Below are 22,676 nucleotides of genomic sequence, written 5' to 3'. Positions count from 1 at the left end.
AGCTGCTAAAATGTGTTGTTTTTGTCTGTTATTTGTTGTTTTTGTCTGTCTGACTGGTTGTCTGACTGCCTTTTGTTTTGTTTGTTTTGCCCTCTTCTTCCTTGTAAAGCGACCTTGGGTCTCATGAAAGGTGATATATAAATCCAAGCTATTATTATTATTAAAATCATTATTTTTTAATTGATCAAACAGGTGTCGCTTGTCATGCATTGTTCAACACCCTCGTGCATTACAAAAGTCAGCAGTTTAAACAAAACAAAACAAAAAACGGATAAACTTACTGTATACTGTATATACTGTATACTACCTGCCAAGCACGGGACAGCAAACAGACAAAGTTAGCAACTAGTACAAGAACAGTTAAGCATTTAGTAACAAAAGGGCTGTATATGTTTGATGAGAGTGAGTGAAGAAGACCAAATAAAGAGCTAAAAAGTAATACTTTCTTAATATATTGAATTTGTCTATTTCAATTGGTGAAAGTCAGTAAACACGTTTTTATATTAATATTGGCCTTAGTATTATTACTGTTAAGCAGACAAATGATTGTTGGATTAGTATGAGCAAGCACTTTTGGTTAATTAACATCGTTCATATTCACTCTGTCTCCTGACTGTTCAGTTTCCCCGTCATAATACAATGCTAAATGTTGGGGAGATATTATAATGGGATGTTCAATACACAAGTTTTGAAAGATGGAGAAAAAAAGGGGAGAAATGGGGAGTGGAACAGTGTTCAACATTTCAAGAATGTCACCTACATATTTCTGTAATTTAGGGTGAGAGACAAATCAGCATGGCTCTCTTTCTGTGAAACAAAAACATGTGAGAAATGCTTAAAAGACTGCTGTTTCTGCAGAGCGGGAAACCACAGATACCGAGAGAATTACAGAGAAAGTCAGAGGCTTACGTTTCATATTTCTAGCTGCCCCTTCACCTGCATAATGAAGAGGAAAGTTTAATTAAAGTAAATATATTCTGCCTGTTATCCTTGTAATGAAAATATGTATGGACTCTAGTAATTTCTGGAATTTGAACCAACAAACAGACATGGGTTGAGGCAATGTGTGAGCTAGTTTTCTAATCCTCCTCAATAACACAAATTCTCAGGCAGAAATAAATCATCTCCTGTCAATCTTTTTTCTCAAAGAATGTCTCAGGGATTTACCTCGCTTCTTAGAGCAGAGGGTTTTGTGTTTCATACTCTATACATCTTCCAAATCCAGATGTAAAAAGGTAGTCCAGAGGGTGTAACCCTAAATTCCTCTGGCCTACTGCGGATGTAAAGCAGCACTATTCAATGCCTGCTGCTTGGCTCGGACAACGGCAGGGAAGCCCCCTCTGCTCTCATTCCTTTTGATAACGGTCAAAGACTGGGCAGTCTGCCGGAAGACAATTGCTGGAGAAAGGAAATGAGAAAGCCCGGAGCAGACAGTGGAAGTCTAGGAGTGACAGGGGAGAGGAGAAAGACTGACTTAGGCTTTAAAAAGCTTCCAGTGATTGAAATAGAAAGAACAAAAAGGGGCCACAGACAAGGGGCTGGATTTCTGCAGCTCTCTGATGCCGGGCCAGAGGAGCACATCGGTGTGTTTACATGCATGACAAAGTAGGATGTGGAAATGTTTCAATTCCGACATTTGCATACAGTAACCTACACATTGAGTGGGAGTGTATGTGCAGACTGGCATGCTTTTGTGTGTCCATTTGTGGCATATTGTGTCTGTGAGTGTGTTAGGGTATGTGATAAAGCCTGCGTGTGTTTCAGAGAGAGGGGAGAAACTCTGAAAAGCCTCGAGGGGGATTTCCCTTGAAAGAGAAAGCTTTTCTCCTCCCCCTCTCAGGCACTCTCTTGCTCCCTCCTTCCCTCTCTCTCTTCCCTAAACACTCAGAGTCGCCAGAGAAGTGAAGCAAGAGGATCAACAGGCGGCCTGGCAAGTTGTAGCTCTCTGTGCTACAAACTCAAGACTTTTGAAAAGTGTACAAAGAATGGGAATAACTTTGGTTACTTTTCGATCAAGACAACTCACTGTCATGTGGATATACTTCAGCAGACTTCTGTTGTTGATGCTCTAAACATGGCAAGTCTCTCAGCACGGAGCCAAGGGAGACTCTCTGGAGAGGATTATCAGGAACAAGAACTAAATAGACTTTCTGCCGTATAGAGAAGAAATCACCTGCAAAGATGGTAACGTTTTTGGTTTTACTGCTGGAGATTGACTTGTGTTGCTTTAAGAGTTAAGAGTTCTCAACTGACTTAGTAACAGAGATTTGGACAAGTGACTTCTCTCTGTGGCTTTGCAGGTCATGTGTGAATGAACCCTAAGAATACTCATATTGTAACTAATGCATTTTGTATGCTTTCAGCTGTCTTTTATTCACTTTGTGTGTTACCATGCACATTACTAATCCACATTTTCTCTCTCAATGAAACCTAATCTTTGTGACATACAAAGGCAGTACAAAGCTAATGTAACTGCACTCTTTAAACATTTGTGTTATCCTTAGCACAGTTTGTGGGACTGTTTCACATCAACAGCCCACGGCGTCTCTAGCTTTTAAAGCATGTGCACAAAGACTGAGTGACAGAGAGAGGCACATTGTCTTTTGTTTTGCATCCTTTGATTTGGACCTAATAGATGTGGATGGCACACATACTTGAGTGAGTGGAGAGTGTTTGAGGAATACATTATTTGACTGCTTTGCATTGGCACATAATGGAATTCTCCAGCCCAGTGTTCAGCACTTTAAAAAGTTCAAACCGCAGGGCCGCTCTAATCCCAGGCACAACAAGAAACTAATAAATGACAAAGAGTGAGCCCTAAGATGGGAACATGTTTGATGATGGGTTTGTGGTGAGACGCAGGATCTTTGACGTTTTAATAACTGGTTGTTGCTGCTGCGAAATAGTCAAATAAATGAGCAGATAAATTATAATGTTATGATAAAGACCATAATGAGGCATAATAAGCTTCTCCTTACGTGTCTTAGCTTGTCTTACTTGTCTTTAGCTTTCTATTTATAACATTCTTATTTCTATGGAAACCAGGCAGACCCCTAACATCTGTCCAAGGGAGACAAATAATTGATAGCTTTAAGGAGAGCAGGAAGGAAGGATGTTTAAAGCAGTGCAGACTTGGCTTCTCATTGTGGCCACCACTGTACTTTGTCCTTCCTTCACATGCACCGCAGCACTTGTTTGAGCAGCTTTAACAGCCCCAACTGTTTGTTTTACTTATTGCATGACCAATGTCGTCTTCCGTGACCACCCTCCAACTTCCAGTCATGAGCCAGCTGAGTCAAAATTATTAGATTACAAAAACGTGCATGACCAGGAGTTTCAATCTTAGATAAACACTCAGCAATGACAAATACAAAGTCCCGGGCTACTGGTGTGAATTGTATTTGCCTTGGCAGGAGTTACTGTGTGATAAGGACAGCCAAGAGAGTCATTCATTCACCAGCAAGGTTAAATACCTTCTTCTTAAGGCCTCACAGAAGCATGGGTTTCATTCATTGTACATTCGAAGTATATTCAAAGTCAATGCAAATCCTTCCATGAGATTTGCTCCAGGGTTTTGGTTGTGCTCTCGTCTTGCCAAAACAGGTTTAGTTTAAAGTTTTCTCTGATTTAACAACAGGGAACAACTTACAATAGCAGATTTACAAATCACTTAGCAAAACATTTGATTACAGTATGTCTTTTGCTTATTCATGAAGTGGATTTGGGGCAACATTAGCATCTCAACCTAACAAATGTACTGTCAAATATTTACTCTGCTTTTAACTCTGCTGAGCTCTTCACTGACTCCTTTGGAAAAATATCAGGCTTGAAGTTTATCTTGTTATAAAACAACATGCTAGCTGAGAAAACACTTTTTTTACTATCATGTTGCGGTCATAAAACCAAAAACAATGAGCCTAAAGATGCCAAAATGCTCAGAGAAACTGCAAAGTCAGATAATAATTATATGTGAGTTTGTGGTAAAAAGCTTTCCGCACATAACACATATATATTTTGTATTGTAGCAGCTTTAAGTCTCTTGATAACTGAGATACACTTGCACATGCCCGCTCCATATCATCCGTCAGATATGCTCATTCGTAACAGTTCGTTTACCTTAATATACCTTAATCTATTATGTGATGTAAATAAGCTGTGTGAGAGCATCCAGGTTTTGACTTGCTGACAGTATACATTTAAGGGTCACAGCTGTGTCTCTCTCTCTCTCTCTCTCTCTCTCTCTCTCTCTCTCTCTCTCTCTCTCTCTCTCTGTGTAACATCCAGGGTAGAGACAGTATCAGTAGCTTCTTCTCCCTGCCTGTATTAAGTCATCACATTTTAACAATACGACAGTCTGTTCTCCCTTTGGCCAACAAATGATACTTCCTGCCCACTGCTTCATTTTCTGTGATTTCGCCAAATGTCTACAAAGCCAGACGGGGAGAATCGTAACAATGAACTGATGTGATTTATAGAGAAAATATGTCTAATTGCAGACATCTGCCTCGTGGAGCTGTTTGGGCCAAACCATTTCCAACTTTCTTCAATCAGGGAGTCGAGTTTCTGAGGGTTGTCATGGAGCTGTGAAACATATTTTCAGTGTGTTTATTATCTCTGTAGCACAAAAGCGGGTCAAACTCAATAGATGCTGTGTGGTGTATTTTGATAACAGAGCCATTGGCAAGTGTTTGGGGAAAATATGTTCTGCTATAGTATAGGCTGTCAGCCTGCTTTGTCTGTAGAAACACAGTCACTGTAGCTTTGTCATTTTATACCCAGACTATGTTTGAACTGCTGTTGTTTATCCTCTCGGGGCTTTCTCTAAGGAAGATAACACCTGTATTATAGCTGCCGGTTCAGTGATCATGATGCACCAGTCTCAAGTCATAGGATTCAGGTTTTGTTGCTTCATTCAAAACCAGTCTAACAACTTTAATCGGAAAATCTGAGGTGACATACTGTGATGAGATGAGACAACATTTACTGAAGGATAAGACATTCAGTTTGAATTCCATGTAGACCGCTGTGCTCTGTTTGGCTCTTGTTGGTGTTATGCACTTGTTTGCGGAGCTCAGGAATGAAGAGCAGCAGATGTCAGTGCTTAGTACACTTCTTGTAAACACATTCACATGCTGACTATCAAATCTCCCGTGTTAGGGCACAAGGCCCTCGATTAATTGTATTTCAGTCCTTTTTCAAAGTCTTGGACATTTTAACGTTGTGAGATGAACAATGGTAGTTAGGTGTGTTGCATTCTTTAAAAACAAACCATTTGTATGTTTCATATCTTGTAGTTTGCCAGAATGCAACCTTTGGGATATGAGCTAAAACCCAGGAGTTGTGTTGTCAGTAAAATGGGAGCGGTGCATTATGAGTCAGTCGTGAAGACATTCCAGAAAAAACTCAACAACATTGTCGTTTAGTTTCAGTTTTTAAATGTACATCGGGGATGATAAGTCTTTGGAGGAAGCCTTATAGTTGCACCCAGCTGCTCTTCCTATCCTATCGCCTCATCAGGCATTTGGCAACTTTTTCCCACTACACAGCAGTCTGAGCCTAGGGTAAGATTTCAAAATATGCTGACCTGGCATGACTGAGAAGGAGTGTATCCAAAACAGTGGTAGAAATGATGAAACAAAACAGTTTTTTAATTGTTACATTTCACAACGTGTGTTTGTCATGAAGGGCTGCTGTGAGTCAGCTCTTTATGACAAAAGAGATGACAGCCCTGATTAATGTCGGATCCAGACACACTAGGTTGATTGTCCTATAAGATAAAATATTACAAGCCAGTCGTCATTGCTCATTGATAAAAGATTCAGGGTGGATTAATGAGTCATTGTGAAATAAAATCTCATCTTGAATCTCATGCAGCATAAGAAGAAAGCCTGAATCGGAAACCAAACTCACTATTAGTTTGGCCTCTTCACTTTACAAACATAGCTAAAGTGCTCACAAATAAAATAAAAAGTATAATAGGAACCATGCCAGATTGAAGGTCCGATAGGAAGCACATACCATCTTTACTGCTGGCAGCGGTGACTCTAATAAAAACGATGTAGGGGTTTTGTTTTGGAGGTGCCTTTTTTTTTTTACTGGTTAAAAGGATTTAAGATGGCTTAGCTGAATAGAGTGCCCCTCTGCTGAGTTTAACAAGAGTGGATCGCACACAATGAAAGCACTGTCTCACCGCCAAATAGGAGATACCAAATGTTTAAGGAGGAAAAAGGGAGGATAGGAAATAACTGACAGATACTGATAACTTGTTTCACGATATGACTTAGACTGTGATCTTGGTTTTGATTGCTCTTGTCAGCTTTCTTATTTTAGGTCTTGTGTCAAACCAGTCTGTATAAACTGCACATTTTCACTTTCTTCTTACCATGGTAATATTTCTCAATATTACTTAAGGTTAGGTGTCATTTCCCATCATTCCTCTTTGCCACCGGCTGTTGGCTGATGTTATGGCTGAGTTGGTGGTGTGTCACCTTAGACTCTTGGACATATCTTCATGTCTGTACTTGCAGAATTCACTCGGATTTACTGGCAGGTCTTGACGCAACTGTCACTTCTTCTTATGTTTTGGGTTCAGCCCGGAGGTGCTGTGACATTCCATTTCAAAGAAATGTGTTGACCAGTCAAGACACAGACATCAACAAATCCTTAGAGAATGTCGCATCAGGAACTTTGTCCATTTAGTTGAAGTTAATCTTCTTTAGAGTCACATTCTGGTCAGCTTACCTGCTCTAATCTTTTGAGCTTTGCGGCTCTCCAGATACACATTGTGCATTATTACACACCTTGACAGTTTGTTTATACTGTGGCTCAAATCTGGGTCCAGACTTTCTTTGGCCAAGGCCCAAGGCAATATGGAGGAAACCTGTAATTATCTGCTTAATAAGGCGAAAACTCCCAGGGAGCCTGAAGGGTGGACAAGACAAAGACGGATCCCTGTTGTCCATGCTAGCATGCCAATTCAGGTCAAACACAGATCTTTGTTGGGAGCTGAAGCTATTTCTAGGGTTAAATCACCGGCTGCACTGGATAATGAGGGGCAAAGAAAGAATTCCCTTGCGTTAAATGTATAGAGGGTGCGGCTAAGCTGGACATCGATCAAGTCCCAACGTATTTGCAGCCCAAGATAAAGGTTCAGGATTTAAGCTTGATCGAACGCTTCTCTCTGGCTGAATGTGGGAGTGAAAATACCCTGGAAAAGAAGTAGCAATTCTGTCAACATGAGGAAACTTCAGCTGGACACTGCACACTGACATGCAGTGACAACTTGTGTTATTGTAGGATGTAGGGCAGTGATTGTGTCTGGGTGCTCACACAAGACTGAACAAATTGCTGCTAACCAGGAGTTTTTGTAATGGGACGAACGGTTAAACACACAAAAGGAATGCAGACAAAACAGCAAAAAGACTAAAAGTGTGATGAGACATTTCAATTGTACTGCACATTATAAAATGCAATATAAAAGTTTATACAATACTATGGGAGTTAAAAGACAATCTGAGCATACATCTCAGAACCTCACGTGTATTCCTTGCATTTATTGATGTTTTACATTACATTGCATTTAGCTGACACTTTTATCCAAAGCGACTTACAATAAGTGCGTTCGACCAACAAAATACAAACTTGAAGAAAACAGAATCATATAAGTACATCAGGTTTCATAGAGCTAAAACATTTCAAGTGCTACTCAACTGGCTTTAGATAAGCCAGTCCTTTATTAGTATATAAGTGCTTTATTAATAATTACACGCTCGAAGTGGAGTCGAAAGAGATGAGTTTTCAGTCTGCGCCGGAAGATGTGTAAGCTTTCTGCTGTCCTGATGTCAATGGGTTTTAATCCCTCACATTACATTTTCAATGTGCTCGGCAATCTCTTCATCTCCATTAAATGCCCAAATCGCTCAATTCAACTACTAGAGGGAACCAACACATATCTTGAATAAGGAAAGGTAATGTAAGTAAATAATGATCCGTACAACCCGCCAACTGAGAGAAATCTAAATCATAAGGAGTAAAGAAGATCAAGTTACTTAGTTTCCCCATTTGTGTATTTATTGTTCCAGATGCTGAATATTTGCATGTTTGCCAGTCAGGGTTTCAAGTCCATAACACTATGTTTTACAGAGAGGTTGTTTATTTACTGTAGTTCTGGACATGTATTTTAGATCCAGTGGTGAATTTGGCAAGAACTTAGCTTTGTCTTAGAGGAATTCCTGCTGAACCTTTCACAGATCAGTTCAGACCTCGTTCGACAAATAAACAACCATGAACCTGTTTTGCATGTTGTCTGGCACTTTGTGCAATATAATGAGATGCAGAGGAGAGCCCAACGCTGGCAGCCCACTCTCCTTACTCTCAGTTCATTTGGCTGGCTAGCCTTTCTGAGCTTGGTCCAGCAGAGCAACGCTTTGTATAATCTCAAGTGGTTCTCACTTATATGAGTATCACCAGCCAACCACCCACAGAGAGGAGCCCGTGTCGTGTTTTCAACCATCTTTGTTTTGAGAAGAAGTTCAAGTTTTGTCATTTTAGCTAGTGTTAACAAAAATAGGTCTACATCTCAAATGATTTTGAGGTAATGTTATGATAACAAGTCATATTTTTTCAAAGACTGAATTTCAATGACTGATTTAAAGTCAGGCTAAAGAAGAGAGATTGGAATATTTTGAATTCCAGAAATCTAGAGTAAAAACAAAATGCCCCATCTCTTAACTGTGACTTAAGAAAAAGACATGTCTCTGGTTTAGTGTAAGCCTTAAATCATACAGTACAACCCAAAGTTCAATGGCTGCATTCAGACTAAGACAGCTGTGCTGCATTACCGTTCAACAGCCAACCTCGAAGGTATTCTGTTCTCCATTGACTAATCTATTTTGACAGATGTGCACAATCACAAAAAGGAAGCATTTTTTTCTACTGAGCACATGCAATGTCTGGAAGAACTAAAAAAACTTTGCAAGAGTGGTCAAATATTGATATTGATATTGATCCAACATCTTACATTAATTGTGTTGATGAATCTATCGAAATGTGTACAAAACTGCCTGTATTTCAAATGTAAACAATGTTTGAAAGGTGTAGCTAACAGAGAATGTAAACACTAAACTAAGTTGTACGAGTTGTGGAATTATTTGGTGACTCATGTAACTACTTTATGACCTTTGTTCCCAATGTTTCATGGCTGTCCAAGGTGCTCCCAAAAGCATCCGTAGCTAAGCAGTGAGCGCAGTAGTCCCAGTGCTAACCAGTGTGAGCTCTTTGAAGCTGAGGTCCTTCTGTTTATCCTGGGCTGGTCTCTGGTCTCGGTTAGGCCATCAAGCTAAATGAGGAGGGGGGCTAAAAACAGACTCCTTTGTGGAGCGGGAGATTGACACAGCAGGGTACTGTGAACTGATTGTATGAATAGCACGTCTGCTGTGGTTAGCTGCTAAGACCTGTCTTGATTCAGAGGAAGCGTCAAGTCCTTAAGCTCAACATGAATATTATTCATTTCATAACAAGGTGTCATTCCTTGTACTGAACTACTACGCGCCATAGGTGCTATTAGAACGCATATTCAAAAGTACTGTGCACCTATCCAACATCAGACAAGTATGTGAAAGGTATTTTAAACACGTGTTTTGAACAGATTTCCCCCCAGGCTCAATTTAAAACAAAGAAGGCAAGTTTATATGTATAGCATCTTTCAAAACAGAAAGCCATTAAGGCGTTATAGAAAAATACACTTTTATAGGATTTTACAAGATATCAAATAAATAGCTTTGTTGATAGTTTCCTTTTAAGTAAACCCCTATCATCAATTGTGTTAAATAGTCTGGCTTTTGACTAAATGCCTTTGATATTAATGACATCAATCAGACTTAGTTGTACTTTTTTCTGCTGGTACAGTAGCTTGTACAGTAAAGGTGGTTAAGCCTTAAAACCTGCTAAACCCAACTGTGTTTTTGAAGCATGCTGTTAGTATTCACCTCCAAGCATGCCTGCATAAGCAATAATGTAATCACACAAAGCCTCTCAGAGCCACGCCTCAGCATAATACAGTAAAGTAATTGTTTGATTCACATGACAATTTACAATCAACCTACAGGTAACACTCTGAGTTTGTTTTACAGTATCTCCAGTATTACACAATCAAATCAAAAGTCCTGTATTTGCAATGCTTATTCAATTGCATTAAAAGCTTGGCTGTCATGCCATCAGGTGGTTGACCAAAAATGCTTTGAAGACGGCCTCTCTTCGTCTGAAAATAGGTTGTGAGTTTAGCTGGATGTCACCCGTGGCACAGCTGGTGTTGACAGCTTATCTACTAAGGACATTTCTACATGCAGTAAAGATGAGCACTAAGTGTTCCTATGACAGAGAATTGTGTCGTTTCACGCACTTGCTTTTTTATGGTAATTTTTAACAGGACTGGGCATTTATTTTCTCTGCTTTGCTTCTTCTTGTCACTTTGAATAAGATCAGACGCTGGCCCTGGTCTGCTACAAATATAGGAGTTTAAATGAAGCATATCCTGGCTAGACATGAAACAAGTTGCAAATACTCATGCAGGACAGACTTAATCTTCTCCAGATACTCTTTTGATTAGGCTCAACCAAAATACCCCTCTTGATCTCCTAAAAATGACAGTATTAATTCACCTCAAAGCCTTTTCATAAGTGAATAGATTATTTTGTTTACGTTTTTGGTGAATTTGATCTTTTGGTGGACGTTTCAGTTTGTAAAAGATGATAATGCATTTACTGATACATGTAGGCCCAGTTCAGAGTCCAAAAAGTGCACTCATGCAAAAAGGTTTATCGCTTTTAAACCAAAAAAAACAACTCTTTGATGTATTCAAAACGCGCACAGCGAGGGGTGAAAGGCCAAGAAAAAGATCTGTCCTGTCGTTTTGCATTTACAGGGTATTTGTTCTCCCTTGACCATGTGAAGCTTCTTCAAAGAAATCAGTGTTAGAAAATGCATTTACTTTAAAATGTGTAGTCCACACTACACACTCAGGTTGCTAGATTTTCACACACAGTTGACCAGAACTCGCACAATACATGTCATTGGATGGAAAAGGCCAATAAATTCAGATTATATGCCACATTATTTAATAACTGCAATGACAGGATTTCAGTTTGAGGGCAGCTATTCCAATGACACAAGATAGTCTGTAATATACGATTTATTACAATTAATGTTTTACAATTTATGTGCCTTGATTAAAAAATCATTACTCATTTGAAAAGAATGTGCACATCACACCACTCCTTAACTTATTCCCTGACATTGATGTTCTGAATAAGCCTTCATTATGTGCACATCAGATGTTATATTGCGTTAATTTGAAGTGAAGAGGGTTTTTATTTTCCTGCAATGTCAGTTCTAGGGTTTGATATAGTTCTTGTGGCTTTGACTCATTAATACTTTAAATCAAAGAAGACATTAAATGCAAAAGACATAAAAATAATTAAAGGAAATTGATTGCTTTCTCATCCAAGAACAGGTGGTTATTAAGTTTAACTATCATTTGTATTGGTAGCCTTTGAATTATTGATTTGTTGTTGCTGGTATTCTTCATGGGTTCAGCCAGAGTCTAACAGTCTGTTTAAATAATAATCATACAAACAAACCTTATCTCACTAACCAGCACCTCTTTTGACCTCCAGAACCCTGAATCTCTGGACTCGTCCATCCAGAGCGCCCTCTCGGCCCTCTTCCCTCCTTTCGAGGCCACAGCTCCCATCGTCCTCTGCCAGCTGTTTCGCACCATAGAGGAACGTTACTACGGTGATGCTTTACAGTGTCTGCTGGACTTCCTCATTCCCTCCAAACACCTGCTGGAGAGTGTTCAACAGGCAGCATGTGTGAGTATTCACCCGTGTATTCCAGGCTTTTACAGAAAGGGTTGTGTGGATATTGTCTGAAATGTGGAAATTCAATTAGACTTTTATTATCGAGATCAAAGTGGGTGATTACGATGTGTTTCTAGTGTCTTCGTCCTCTATTTTTACATACATGGAAATGACAGAAAAATATAAAGACCTCCCAATATAATACATTTCCCATCACACTCCTCAATGCTTATAATATAACTGAAGTTATACCTACCCCACCTTTAAGTGTAGGCCTACAAAAATGAAAGTAGACTTCATGGAACTACAGGATTCGGTTTTTGGAATGCAATAGATCGACAAGTGTGCTTAATAAAGCTCCCACCAAGGGTGTTTTACATTCACTTTGACTTACCCTTCCAAAGATTGGATATCCCTGCTGTCCATAGCGAATACACGTCCACATGTGCTTAGGAAATCACAGCAAAAAGACGCTCTTAATAAGTGCAAAACTTCCCTGAAAAAGCATTGCATTTTTAGTTGTATTCAGTATCAAAGTATTTCAGTATGAATTGTATATACAACCTTGGATACAATGCACAAAGAACAGCTAATAACTAATTTGGCATACTTTAAATGCTGCCAAAAAGAAATGGAGGGGGCTGAAGCAGGTTGAAATTGTAGCCCATAGCGTCCGACATTACACTTCCTGTTTACAATTGCAAAGTCCCCATGGGAACTGTTGTTCCAAAAATCAAAGCATGATTAATCCCCATATGAGAAGAAGAGGAATGCAAAAAAGAGTGAGATACAATACAATAACATAATCTTTTTTCATATAAATATTATGAATATCTCCCTTTTTTTTTACTCGCTCTTGCATACCTGGAGTAAGTGCCTCTATCCATGTATAAACACATTTGGGTGTGTTACAGTGCAGATCCAGTTGCATACCATACATAACATTTATAAACAATGATACATTTCCAAGCTGCAGCTTCTCTTGTGTTTACTTGGTAACAGATAACTCAGCTCTTTGTATGCTCTATGCATTAAACGTCATAAAAAAATAAAATATTTACAGTGTATTCTAACAATCTACTAAATATGACTAATATTTAAAAATAGGAGAAGACAAGAACTTACACATAAATGAAAATATGATACAAATGTATTAGGTAGAGTAAATAAAACCAAAATGACACTGAAAACTTATTATTTTATTTTTTCTAGGCTGGATACTCTGATGTGGTTTTTCGCTGTGAGGGCTGGCCTCTGTGTCTCCATGACAAAACCGTCATCCAGTTAGCACCTGTGAACCCTCTGTTGCTGCGTCCTGGAGACTTCTATCTGCAGGTGGAGCCTTTCGGGGAACAAGCTGCTCGCGTTGTCCTCAAAAGTCTTCTGGAGGAGGGCTGTCGAGAAGTGGAGGAGACCCCTGTTCCTGAGACTTCCTACCCCTGCATCTTCACTGAGGAATGGCTGCAGGAAATCAATGAAGGACGCCAAGGAACTCCTCTTTCCCGTTGCTTACTTTGCACGGATCAAGGAGTGATCAAGTTGCCCTGGGCTGAAATCGCCAACCCAGAGTTTTTAGACAAGCCTAAGATCTTGCCCACGTATCGAGAAACTCCTCCTGAGCCAAAACAGATCTCTGTTCCTTCCCATTTCAACTCCTCCACCCTCCCGATGGAAGCCATGTTTTGTCCTGCCAAAGACAGGATGACAGCTTCTTTCAAAACAGTGGACTGCTCTTCCAGACTCGTCAAAATGGATCATGAAAGACGAACGCCAAAATCCTGCTCCAGACCTTTAATCAAACCTGTGGGCTGGGTTTCTCCTAATACTTGGGACAATCATAATTATCGAGAGATTGAAGGTGATTATGTGGATCTGGTGGATATTGCCAAAGGGAAGAGGTTTGTGGATAAACAGAGCCATCCACATCCACCCAATTCAGTATTGTTTAAACCTGTCAGACCACCACCACCTGTACCACTTAGGAATAATGTTCCCTGTGAAGGCACCCTTCAGTATGCAGAGGAGCCTTGTACACCGTGCAGCCAGGGAAGGCTTGAGCCTGAGTCAGCTGACCAAGACTTGAAGTGTAGGTACAGAGAATCTTACGTGGCAGCACTGAGAAACCCAGTTGCTTTTGAGAAGGGGAGTGTGGAGCTCCTGGCTGCCTTGGAGGAGGTCAGCCTTTGTGAAGAGACAGAGTTAGGATCCAAAGGAGCATTTGAAGCTCAAAGAGACAAACTTGGAAACTTTTGTAACCACTGTAATAAACCTGTGATGAGTAACAAGCGCTGCCAATACAGACACTGCTGTGAACCAACACCAGAGGCCTTTGCGTCTCAACTCAAAGATCTTCCTACCAGTTCTGAATCGGAAGACGTCATGAAGGAATCCCCCAAGATCTTGAAATCAACACCTGGTTTGAGCCATAGTCACAAAATTCAGATGAAACTTATTTCCCAACAGACAGCACATAATGCTAGTGCGCACCCAGGGTCAGGCGGTGATAATAAAGCTCTTCAGAAAGTGGAGGTTGTGACGCCTTCGGGAAAACAAAAAGTTAAGGCTAGGTCTCTGTCCACGGTGTCAGAGACTTCCAAAGGGAATCCACTTCTCTATAAAGTCAACAACAGGAGCCACAGTGATATCTGCCCTGACACAATCACAAGCATCATGCAGTGTAAGAAAGGTGAACTGTTGGATCAAGTGACTTTGAAGCTGGAAAGACTGAAGTCCTCTAAAAAAGGTAAGCAGACTGGACAAGTTAAGGCTAATAATCCAAACTACTTTCTGTTTCCTTTTTTCTCCCCACCCACTCACACACATGTTGTACATTGTTATTACTGCACACACAGCCATTCGTTATGATCTGTTGCTAAATGCTTGAAGGGCAACTGAACATTCACGTCAAACTGACTGATTGAAACTCGACCGTGACCTCGCGTGCTTGGAGGAATGTGCTTCACTGAGATCATAAAGGCTCTTTAGAGAGAAGGGTTCAAAGGTCAAAGGTCAGACTTGAGTATGATCTTCTCCCACTGCTGTCTTGGTTCTTCAGCAGTACAGCTACATTCACACTATTCCCATAACAGAGGGAGTGAACGGAAATAGCATGCTGGGGGGGGCCTGAACCACTTGGGTAAAAAGAAAGAGCAGAGCATTCCTCTAATGCAGAGAGACAGCATAACGTGCAAGAAGGAGGTCTCTGTGTCCCCTGCACCCGCTGGCATGCACCTTTATGCCCTCAGAGGGGCATGTAGAGATCTTGACTTGAGACATGTTTGTCATGGACTGTTAAAGCAGCAAGGAGAGAACACAGGCACGTCTTTGTTGCCCCTAAAGGGAGGCCAATTAGGATGTCTGAAATCAAAGCCAGGCTTAGTCGCAAGGCCACTTTAGAGTTTTGTTACAGAAACCATGTCCAATGTGAAATGCTGTCAGCAGCTGTGCAGTTGTGAACGTGTTGATTGATGACGATTAAGATTTCCGGGTAAAGAATTTAATAACTACTGTTGCTATAAAAAGGACAACGTTTCTGGGAAAAACAGGGAGTTGATAGTTTATAAGAAACATCCTCTTGAGACAAAGTCTGATAAATTAAACAAAATGATGTTGTGGGAAAAAAAATACACACACTGACTTTTTCTGGCAATGATCCAATTATATTTTGGTTTATTTGGTTTTCCATGCATTTCCTGTGAGAAGACAACTATGTTTGTGTTTACTGTAATGCAGACTGCCAATCAAGTAAGAGTGAAACTCCCTTCACTGCAGATGGACCAGACTCAAAACTCAATTTCTCAAAGATAGAAAGGCCATCTCCTCAACAAGTTCAACTTCCGTCTGCAAGTTCTGATGCTCCTCAGCCTCCAAAGACTGAGGACTCGTGTTTCAGACGCATCGGTGGTCTGTTTGGACTCGGCCTTATTTGTTTACCAGGTACTTGATTTCTATAACCCAAATAATGTTCTCTGTATGATCGCAGCATTTGTCATTAAACAATGACTCAGGCCCTTTTATCAGTCTCAGTGATACGTCACTTACTTTTTTATTTGTCTTGTACACTCTCAGGCAGTAGGGACCGAACAGGAAGAGCAGTGCTGGAGGTCCATGGTGGCAACGTGGAGTGGACATCTCCTCTTTCAACATCCCAGAATGTCTGTGAATTACTGCTCTACTTACACGCCATACCAAGGTACTGGACACATATTAACTAGATATCTTTTTCTAGCAAAGAAGACCAAATTGGAATATAGACCCATAGCCGTGGGAACATGTTTCAAATGTGGGGTGCTGTGGGGATGTCACCAGGGCTGGTTCTGACCAATGTGCTGCCCTATAGGCAAGATTTTAGCTAGTAATGAAAAACCTCTACAAAAGACCAATACACTACAAAAAGAGAAACATATTGACATGGTGGACAGCTTATATAACAAGGCTTCAAATTTATTTAGTATTATAACATGTTTTAATTGGGGGGGTGGACTTCACATCCTCTAGGGGGGTCCGGGGATACTCCCCCGGGAAGATTTTTTTAACATTTTAAAGTAAAATGCTTCAATTTGGTGCACTTTGAGCGCCCAATTAGAGACTGATCTAGGGGGTACAACTCTAAACACCCATATGAAAAAGATCGGTTTGCATTTTATTAATCAAATAAGTAGGTATGTGAACATTTCCAATAACCTACCATAGCCAATAACAAATACATGTAACTTATTTTATTTGTGTTGTTCATTCATATCTTATTTTACCAGTTAACATTTATTTATTTATGTATATTTTTAAATCTCTCCAGTTTGAAACGATGTTTTTGGTTTACTTTCCTATAGTATACATTGGAATGATTTCAAACCTGTTTTTATTTATCCTAATAATTATAAAGGTGTGCCTTGGAAATATTTGTTTACATAAATTGTGATCAAAACGTTTGAGACCCACTGAGATAACTTAGACTAAAGTGAACTATCTAAACCCTCAGAGTCCTTTACCTCACTGTGCCTCTCAGTCTGACAGGACAGAACTCTCCCTCCACATTATTGTAGAAACAGCTTCTTATATCCGTTAGCGCAGCAGAAGCTAACAACAATCCCCGCCGGTACCGCGGTATCCCCTTTCTCTATCTCTCTCACTTTGGCTGCGGGCGCCTGCTAAGCCAACATCCCCCACTTTCATCACTTACAGCGCCCATCGTACAGGGCAAATGGAAAATGTAACCGGGGTGAAAAGGGTGTTATCTTTACTTAATTATGAATGTTGTTACATCAAGGCTGAAAATTCGTTTTTTTTGTATTGTGGAAGTGCAGATCCCCTGTCCTCCACCAGGGGGTGCTGCAGCACCCTCAGCACCCCTACTTCCCACGGCCCTGAGAGTAGCTGCTCAAATGTATGCTGTATGCAAGAATAGGTCTGACCACAAGAGGGCAGCAGAGACTATTTAAAATCTCTCCAGTTCAGGTTTTGAATAAAGTGATACACGTTCTTACATCCAGCCTGAATAAGTCATCATGTATAGGTCATCCGGATGGCTTTACAACTAATACAACAACATGTTTTATTCAGAACCACAACTTTGAATAATTCTGCCTCCTTCAGAAACTACTTTGAGATCAGCCGACTACTATCGCACTCTTTTTAAAGTGTTGTTTGTTTACACTGGTTGTAATGGAGTCTTTGAAGTTAATAAAACCATTCTACCAGATAGCTTGGCCTTCCTCTGTCCCCACTAAAGAGCCATACCATAATAGTCCCTGGCCAGGCTGGCTGCCAACTGTCTGGTATGCAGCGCCTTGCTAGAATTAGCAGCCATTTCTGAGGTAGGCTCTCACAACAGTAACCGAAGAAGGGGACATTAAGAGGGGAGTGTGAAGGCGTCAAAGTGTTTAAAAGAATGTGTGAAGAAAAGTGTGTGTATGGGGATGTCAGAGAGACATAAGAAGATAAATACCGATTTGAGAAGTTTAATTATTAATCCTAAAAGCCTTTTTTTTATGAAATGAAGACCACTGTTATGAAGTCATAATGTTTAAATGTGTACTAACATGATTAAATGTCTTGCTAGGAAAGAAGTTCGAGAGCTAGGAATGACTTTGGTCATCAATGCCAGGAAGAAACCTCCTTCACTTCATTTTTACAAAGCTCTTTTGATGGCCCAGGTAAAAAAAAGAAAGCCTGCATGCACTCGTCCAACTCTACAATACCTGCACTCACACATCATCAGATGATGACAGACGTAAACTATCATGTTCCTTGATTCACAGCTAAGGAAGATGTTGGGTTTTGCTTGGTAGAACACTGAGTAAATACGTACATGGGGTTTGTTAGCACTGAAGTAAAGAAAGAAATCTCCATTTTTTCAGATATACTTTTACAACAGTGTAACACACTGTTGGACTATTTTACTTGGACATCTTCTTTTTCAATTCAGAGGGAAGGTCAATAAGAGTACACATTGTATTTTGTCATGACAAATAAATCATCTTATATCTAAATGATCAGAGTAACCAGTTGAGATTATGTTGAATTATAACACATGATAGTCTATGGTTCTTTGTCTGTACCTGACTGACTTACTGATCTGCTGCAGGAGCAAGCTCTCCATGCTGTCCACAGTATCGTGCTACTGGTGGATAAGGACACTTGTCCACGACCTGAAAAACAGCCAGGGTTACAGGTCAGGAATTCAAACTTCTTCTTGTTCTCCATTGTTCTCTTGATTTGACACTAGCTATGACTCTTACCTACATGCCTAACCTCCCCTTTTTGTTTTTGTTTCTATAAGATGGAAATTGTGACTTCAATGAAAGCCCTCAACAAAATAGTTGAAGCTTCCCAGCTGACCTCTGACCTGGGAGGGACCTTTACGTACAGTCACTCCGACTGGCTGCAGTTTCATCAGGTACTGTACTCACAAACCACAATCACGTTGATAAACGTAGGAGTTTCCCGTTATTTCAGAGGAGGATGTTGTTCGACCGTTGTTATCCCACTGAGGAATGACTCGTAATGTGCACGCCCTCACTAAACATCCATCACCTCTATCATTCTTTAATGCAACATTTAACTTTGGTATTTGAGTGGAAGAAGGCTGCGGTCACAATAGGAAAGTACAAAGATCAAAATATGAATTTGATTATTCATTATAGTGTAAACTACTGACTTCCAAAAATATTTTTAATTTTTGTCGAAACTGATCAGTACAACCCTCACTGGCTCTTCAAATATACACTATTTCAGCTGAATTGAATGTGAAAGGACAAATTGTTTGCAAGTAAAATGTTGATGTTATTCAGGTTGCATGATTAAAGTATTCAAAACCAAACTACTTTTTTTTGTACATTAGGGCATTGTTTTGTTTTTATCGTTAATTTTCATTGTCATCTGATCCTGGCTTGTTAAGCACTTTGGAAACCGTCTTTGCATGAAATGTGCTATTTGAGTAAAATGAATATCATTTGTAAAGTGCAGCTCAGATGGAAGCAGCTAAAGTTTCTCATCTACAACACTGTATATTGTACATTTGTTTCCTTTCTTTCATCTTTTGCGTTTTGTTTGTGAATTTCTGGATCATTTTACATTTTCAGGTCCCTAAAAACATTATAAGAAGGAAGGAAAACATGTCATTTAACCTAACAGAGTACCATTCACAAATATGTACAGTAACTGGTAGGTGAAGCATCGGGGTCACAGTCCAATAGGTTGTGAATCAAGAGCACTAATGTTCCAGATGGAAAGTCCTGAGCAATGGCTTCATGTAGTAGCTACTCAGAGTGTTGTTAAGGATGTCTAATTAACAGTAGCAGTCAGGTCTGAGACACTATTCTCCTGTGTCTCTGTTTGTCTGGCGTCTTTCCCTGCTAACACACAGAAGGCAGTCTCCTGTTTTTAGATGATACGTACACCTCACTGCGTCAGCTCTTGGCCTCTGGATGGCACTGCCTGTGATGCTGTCAGCAGAACAGGGCAGATAACTCATCACCTCAGAGCTCTAATAATGTACAATTATTTCCACTTCTACTAAATTTACATTTAATTCATTTCAGAGACTGGTTTCTTTCATGACTGACCTGCGAGGAGCCGACAGCTTGTTGCAGAAGGCCATAAAGAAAGTGGATGGCAGTAAGAACTTAGACACAGCACAGGTAGGATATACAAGGTCACAGTGTGAAGTAATGTTGTTAGTGCACCGCACATTTCCAAATAGCTCATACTGTAGGTGTTGACTCTGCTTTTGGTGTGGCTGCTACAGGAAGTGCAGCAATGCATGCAGGAACAGAGGGCCTCAATGAAAGAGGTGCTGGAAGACACTCGAATGTTGACCCTGCAAAGAGAAGGGGGGGCCGTTCTAGCCAGAATGAGAAGGGAGGAGTTCAGGTTTCCCCAGTCTGAGGACTACAGGTATCAGACCATATTTACATTTATTTATTGTCAGATGTTTGTGCCAGGCAGAACACATAGATAAATGGCCTTGCTGTTTTTTTTTTGTTTTTTTTTTATAATATGCTTATTGGGATTTTACAAAAGAATTAAATCACATTATAAATTCCACTTTGAACATTTGAATTGAATCCCTAACCCCCTGCAATCTTACAGAAAGTGAGATAAATTAGAGACAACAATGTAAAGAAAGGTACACATACTAATACTAGGAACAACAACATACAGGTGATCATAATAATAATAATCCACTGAACCAGCAGTTGTACTTTAACACTTAAGAAATAGTTCACTTTCAAATGTAGTGCTATAATGACTATTTACCAGTTAAAGCATCAGCTACAGATTTACAGATATATTATTTATACTAGGCTTTTTTGTAATAACAGCAGTATTCCTCTTTCATTCATACAGGCTATAAGCCAGTGAATGACTTGTTATCATAACAAGTATCCTTTTCTGAAGTGCTCTTACAGTAAGCACTTCAGAAAAGGATAGTTTTTATGATTTGAGTTGTTGCTCAACAATTGATGAGTTACAGCAGTGGTTCTCAAAGTTTAGATAGTTAACTTTAGTCTAAGTTATCTCAGTGGGTCTCAAACGTTTTGGTCACGATTAATGTAAACAATTATTTCCGAGGCACAGTTTTTTTAGTTATAAAAAAATAAGAGAATAAATGAAAAACAGGTATGAAATACTATATGACAGTAAAAAAAGAATAACGTTTAAAAGGGTGATTTGTAAAATATCCATAAAGAAAAAGTAAATCTGTTTACAGTTCTGTTTCAAATGGGTGTTGAGAGAGGTATCCATAGATCTCTTCATGTTGCTCTCAAAGTGCAACAGATTGATGCTTTTAACTTCAATATTTAAAAATAAATCTTCCCGGGGGAGCGTGCCCCCGGACCCCCCTATGTAAGGTCCACACACCACCTATAAAAACAGCACTTTACCCCTGTTTACACCTATATGCCGTGAGCTGATTATCGAGCCTTCATTGTAACTGTCGCGGGTACGTTGTGTAACTGTCGCGGGTACATTGTGTAACTGTTGTGGGTACGTTGTGTAACTGTCGCGGGTACGTTGTGGGGATTGTTGCAGTAGAACATTCCACTGTAGCGACTGGTACGGGAAATCCTAAATGTTTGAGCACCCTCTATGAAACGTCAAGCTACCCCGCAGCAGCCCCAAAATAAATCTCTGGCGCCGCCACTGAGCGTGACTATTTATGTTGGGGGGGCCGGACTTTTTTTTTTTCTCCAAAGGGGGGGCCTGACAGAAAAAGTTTGAGAACCACAGAGTTACAGTAAGAGTCTTACTGTAACTCATCAATTGCTGCTTTAGCCCATTAATACACTTGAAATAACAAATGATACTAAATAACCCAGTTTCGTTTGATTTGTCTCATAGTTTTTTTGTATTGTTTATTCACTGTCCTTGCAGAGATGCTCTGGAGTCTGTGACTAGTCTCTATAACCAGGTGGAGGAGAAGCTCCACACCCTGGTGATGAGATCGAACGAGTCACTGCAGCAGCTGGAGCTCCTTTTCAGGCTCAGAGAGACAGAGGCCAACATTAGCACGGTAATACAAGTTCTATCACCAGGTTCACAACAATTAATATCTACAATGTGAGGAAACCTTTACTAATGAAGTGTTTCTATGAAGAGAGATTCAAGTTTGTCTCCTTTTGTTCTTATTAATTTAACTATTTCTCTGTAATAACAAGCGTAAGGCTACACTCACAGTGCCAAGTTAACTGTAACATTGTGTAATCCTACATTACATATTGCAGGCTGGGATATGGTTCAATGCAGAAGGCGAGCAGAGGCTGAAGAACTCTTACACAACAAATGAGTCCCTGATGTGCACTGAAGAGGCCTTGCAGCACTTTGATGTGTTTCACGCGGAGTCTAAGGTATTACAGCAATATAACAACATTTTTTAAATTGCTTTTATTTGGCTGTCTATGTTAGTTTTTACATACCAAAGGTTTTTCTTTCTTTTTATTCTTTCCAAAAATTGTAATTACTTCACTGTTAACATTGAGGGACTCCCATAGATGTGGGAAAGGGGAAATCAATCTTCCACTTGACATCTTATTATTATTTGTTACAGGAGAAACAACAATGCGCCTTGACCCTGGTGACAGAGGCAGAGGGACTCGTTGGGGCGAGTGAGTCCAGTCCTGCATCAGATGTTTTTCGGACTTTGCTCAGCACTTTCAAATCCAATGTGGATGATTTTATGGTGCGAGCAGAACAGAGGCACAAAGAACTGAACACACTGGTGCATGTGCACCGCTTCTGTGACCAGGTTTGTGTTTTTTAATCTTCCATCTGACATTTCAAATTAAATTGTCCTTTTTCTTCACTTGCCGTTTGCCA

At 40.0% G+C, this 22,676-nt stretch overlaps 1 protein-coding gene across 3 annotated transcripts in view; it reads left to right on the top strand.

The window, feature by feature from the left end:
* The first annotated feature begins 1,889 nt into the window (after positions 1–1,889).
* The window catches only part of quob (quattro b), a 29,834-nt gene continuing 9,047 nt past the window's right edge, over positions 1,890–22,676 (top strand). For 2 of the 3 annotated variants that reach the window (XM_079681344.1, XM_079681345.1), the window contains exons 1-13: positions 1,890–2,184; positions 11,673–11,870; positions 13,071–14,601; positions 15,591–15,794; positions 15,927–16,050; positions 17,917–18,010; positions 18,442–18,528; positions 18,637–18,753; positions 19,898–19,996; positions 20,104–20,252; positions 21,735–21,873; positions 22,085–22,207; positions 22,408–22,605. In XM_079681344.1, coding sequence (XP_079537470.1) covers positions 2,182–2,184; positions 11,673–11,870; positions 13,071–14,601; positions 15,591–15,794; positions 15,927–16,050; positions 17,917–18,010; positions 18,442–18,528; positions 18,637–18,753; positions 19,898–19,996; positions 20,104–20,252; positions 21,735–21,873; positions 22,085–22,207; positions 22,408–22,605 — 3,066 coding nt within the window. In that variant the 5' untranslated portion in view covers positions 1,890–2,181. The remainder of the gene's footprint in view (positions 2,185–11,672; positions 11,871–13,070; positions 14,602–15,590; positions 15,795–15,926; positions 16,051–17,916; positions 18,011–18,441; positions 18,529–18,636; positions 18,754–19,897; positions 19,997–20,103; positions 20,253–21,734; positions 21,874–22,084; positions 22,208–22,407; positions 22,606–22,676) is intronic. The other variant, XM_079681346.1, reaches the window with a different exon arrangement.

This window comes from Notothenia rossii (assembly GCF_949606895.1).
Source record: "Notothenia rossii genome assembly, chromosome: 5".
Classification (NCBI taxonomy): domain Eukaryota; kingdom Metazoa; phylum Chordata; class Actinopteri; order Perciformes; family Nototheniidae; genus Notothenia; species Notothenia rossii.
The sequence above is the reverse complement of the archived record's forward strand: the minus strand, read 5'-3'. Positions and strand labels throughout refer to the sequence as shown.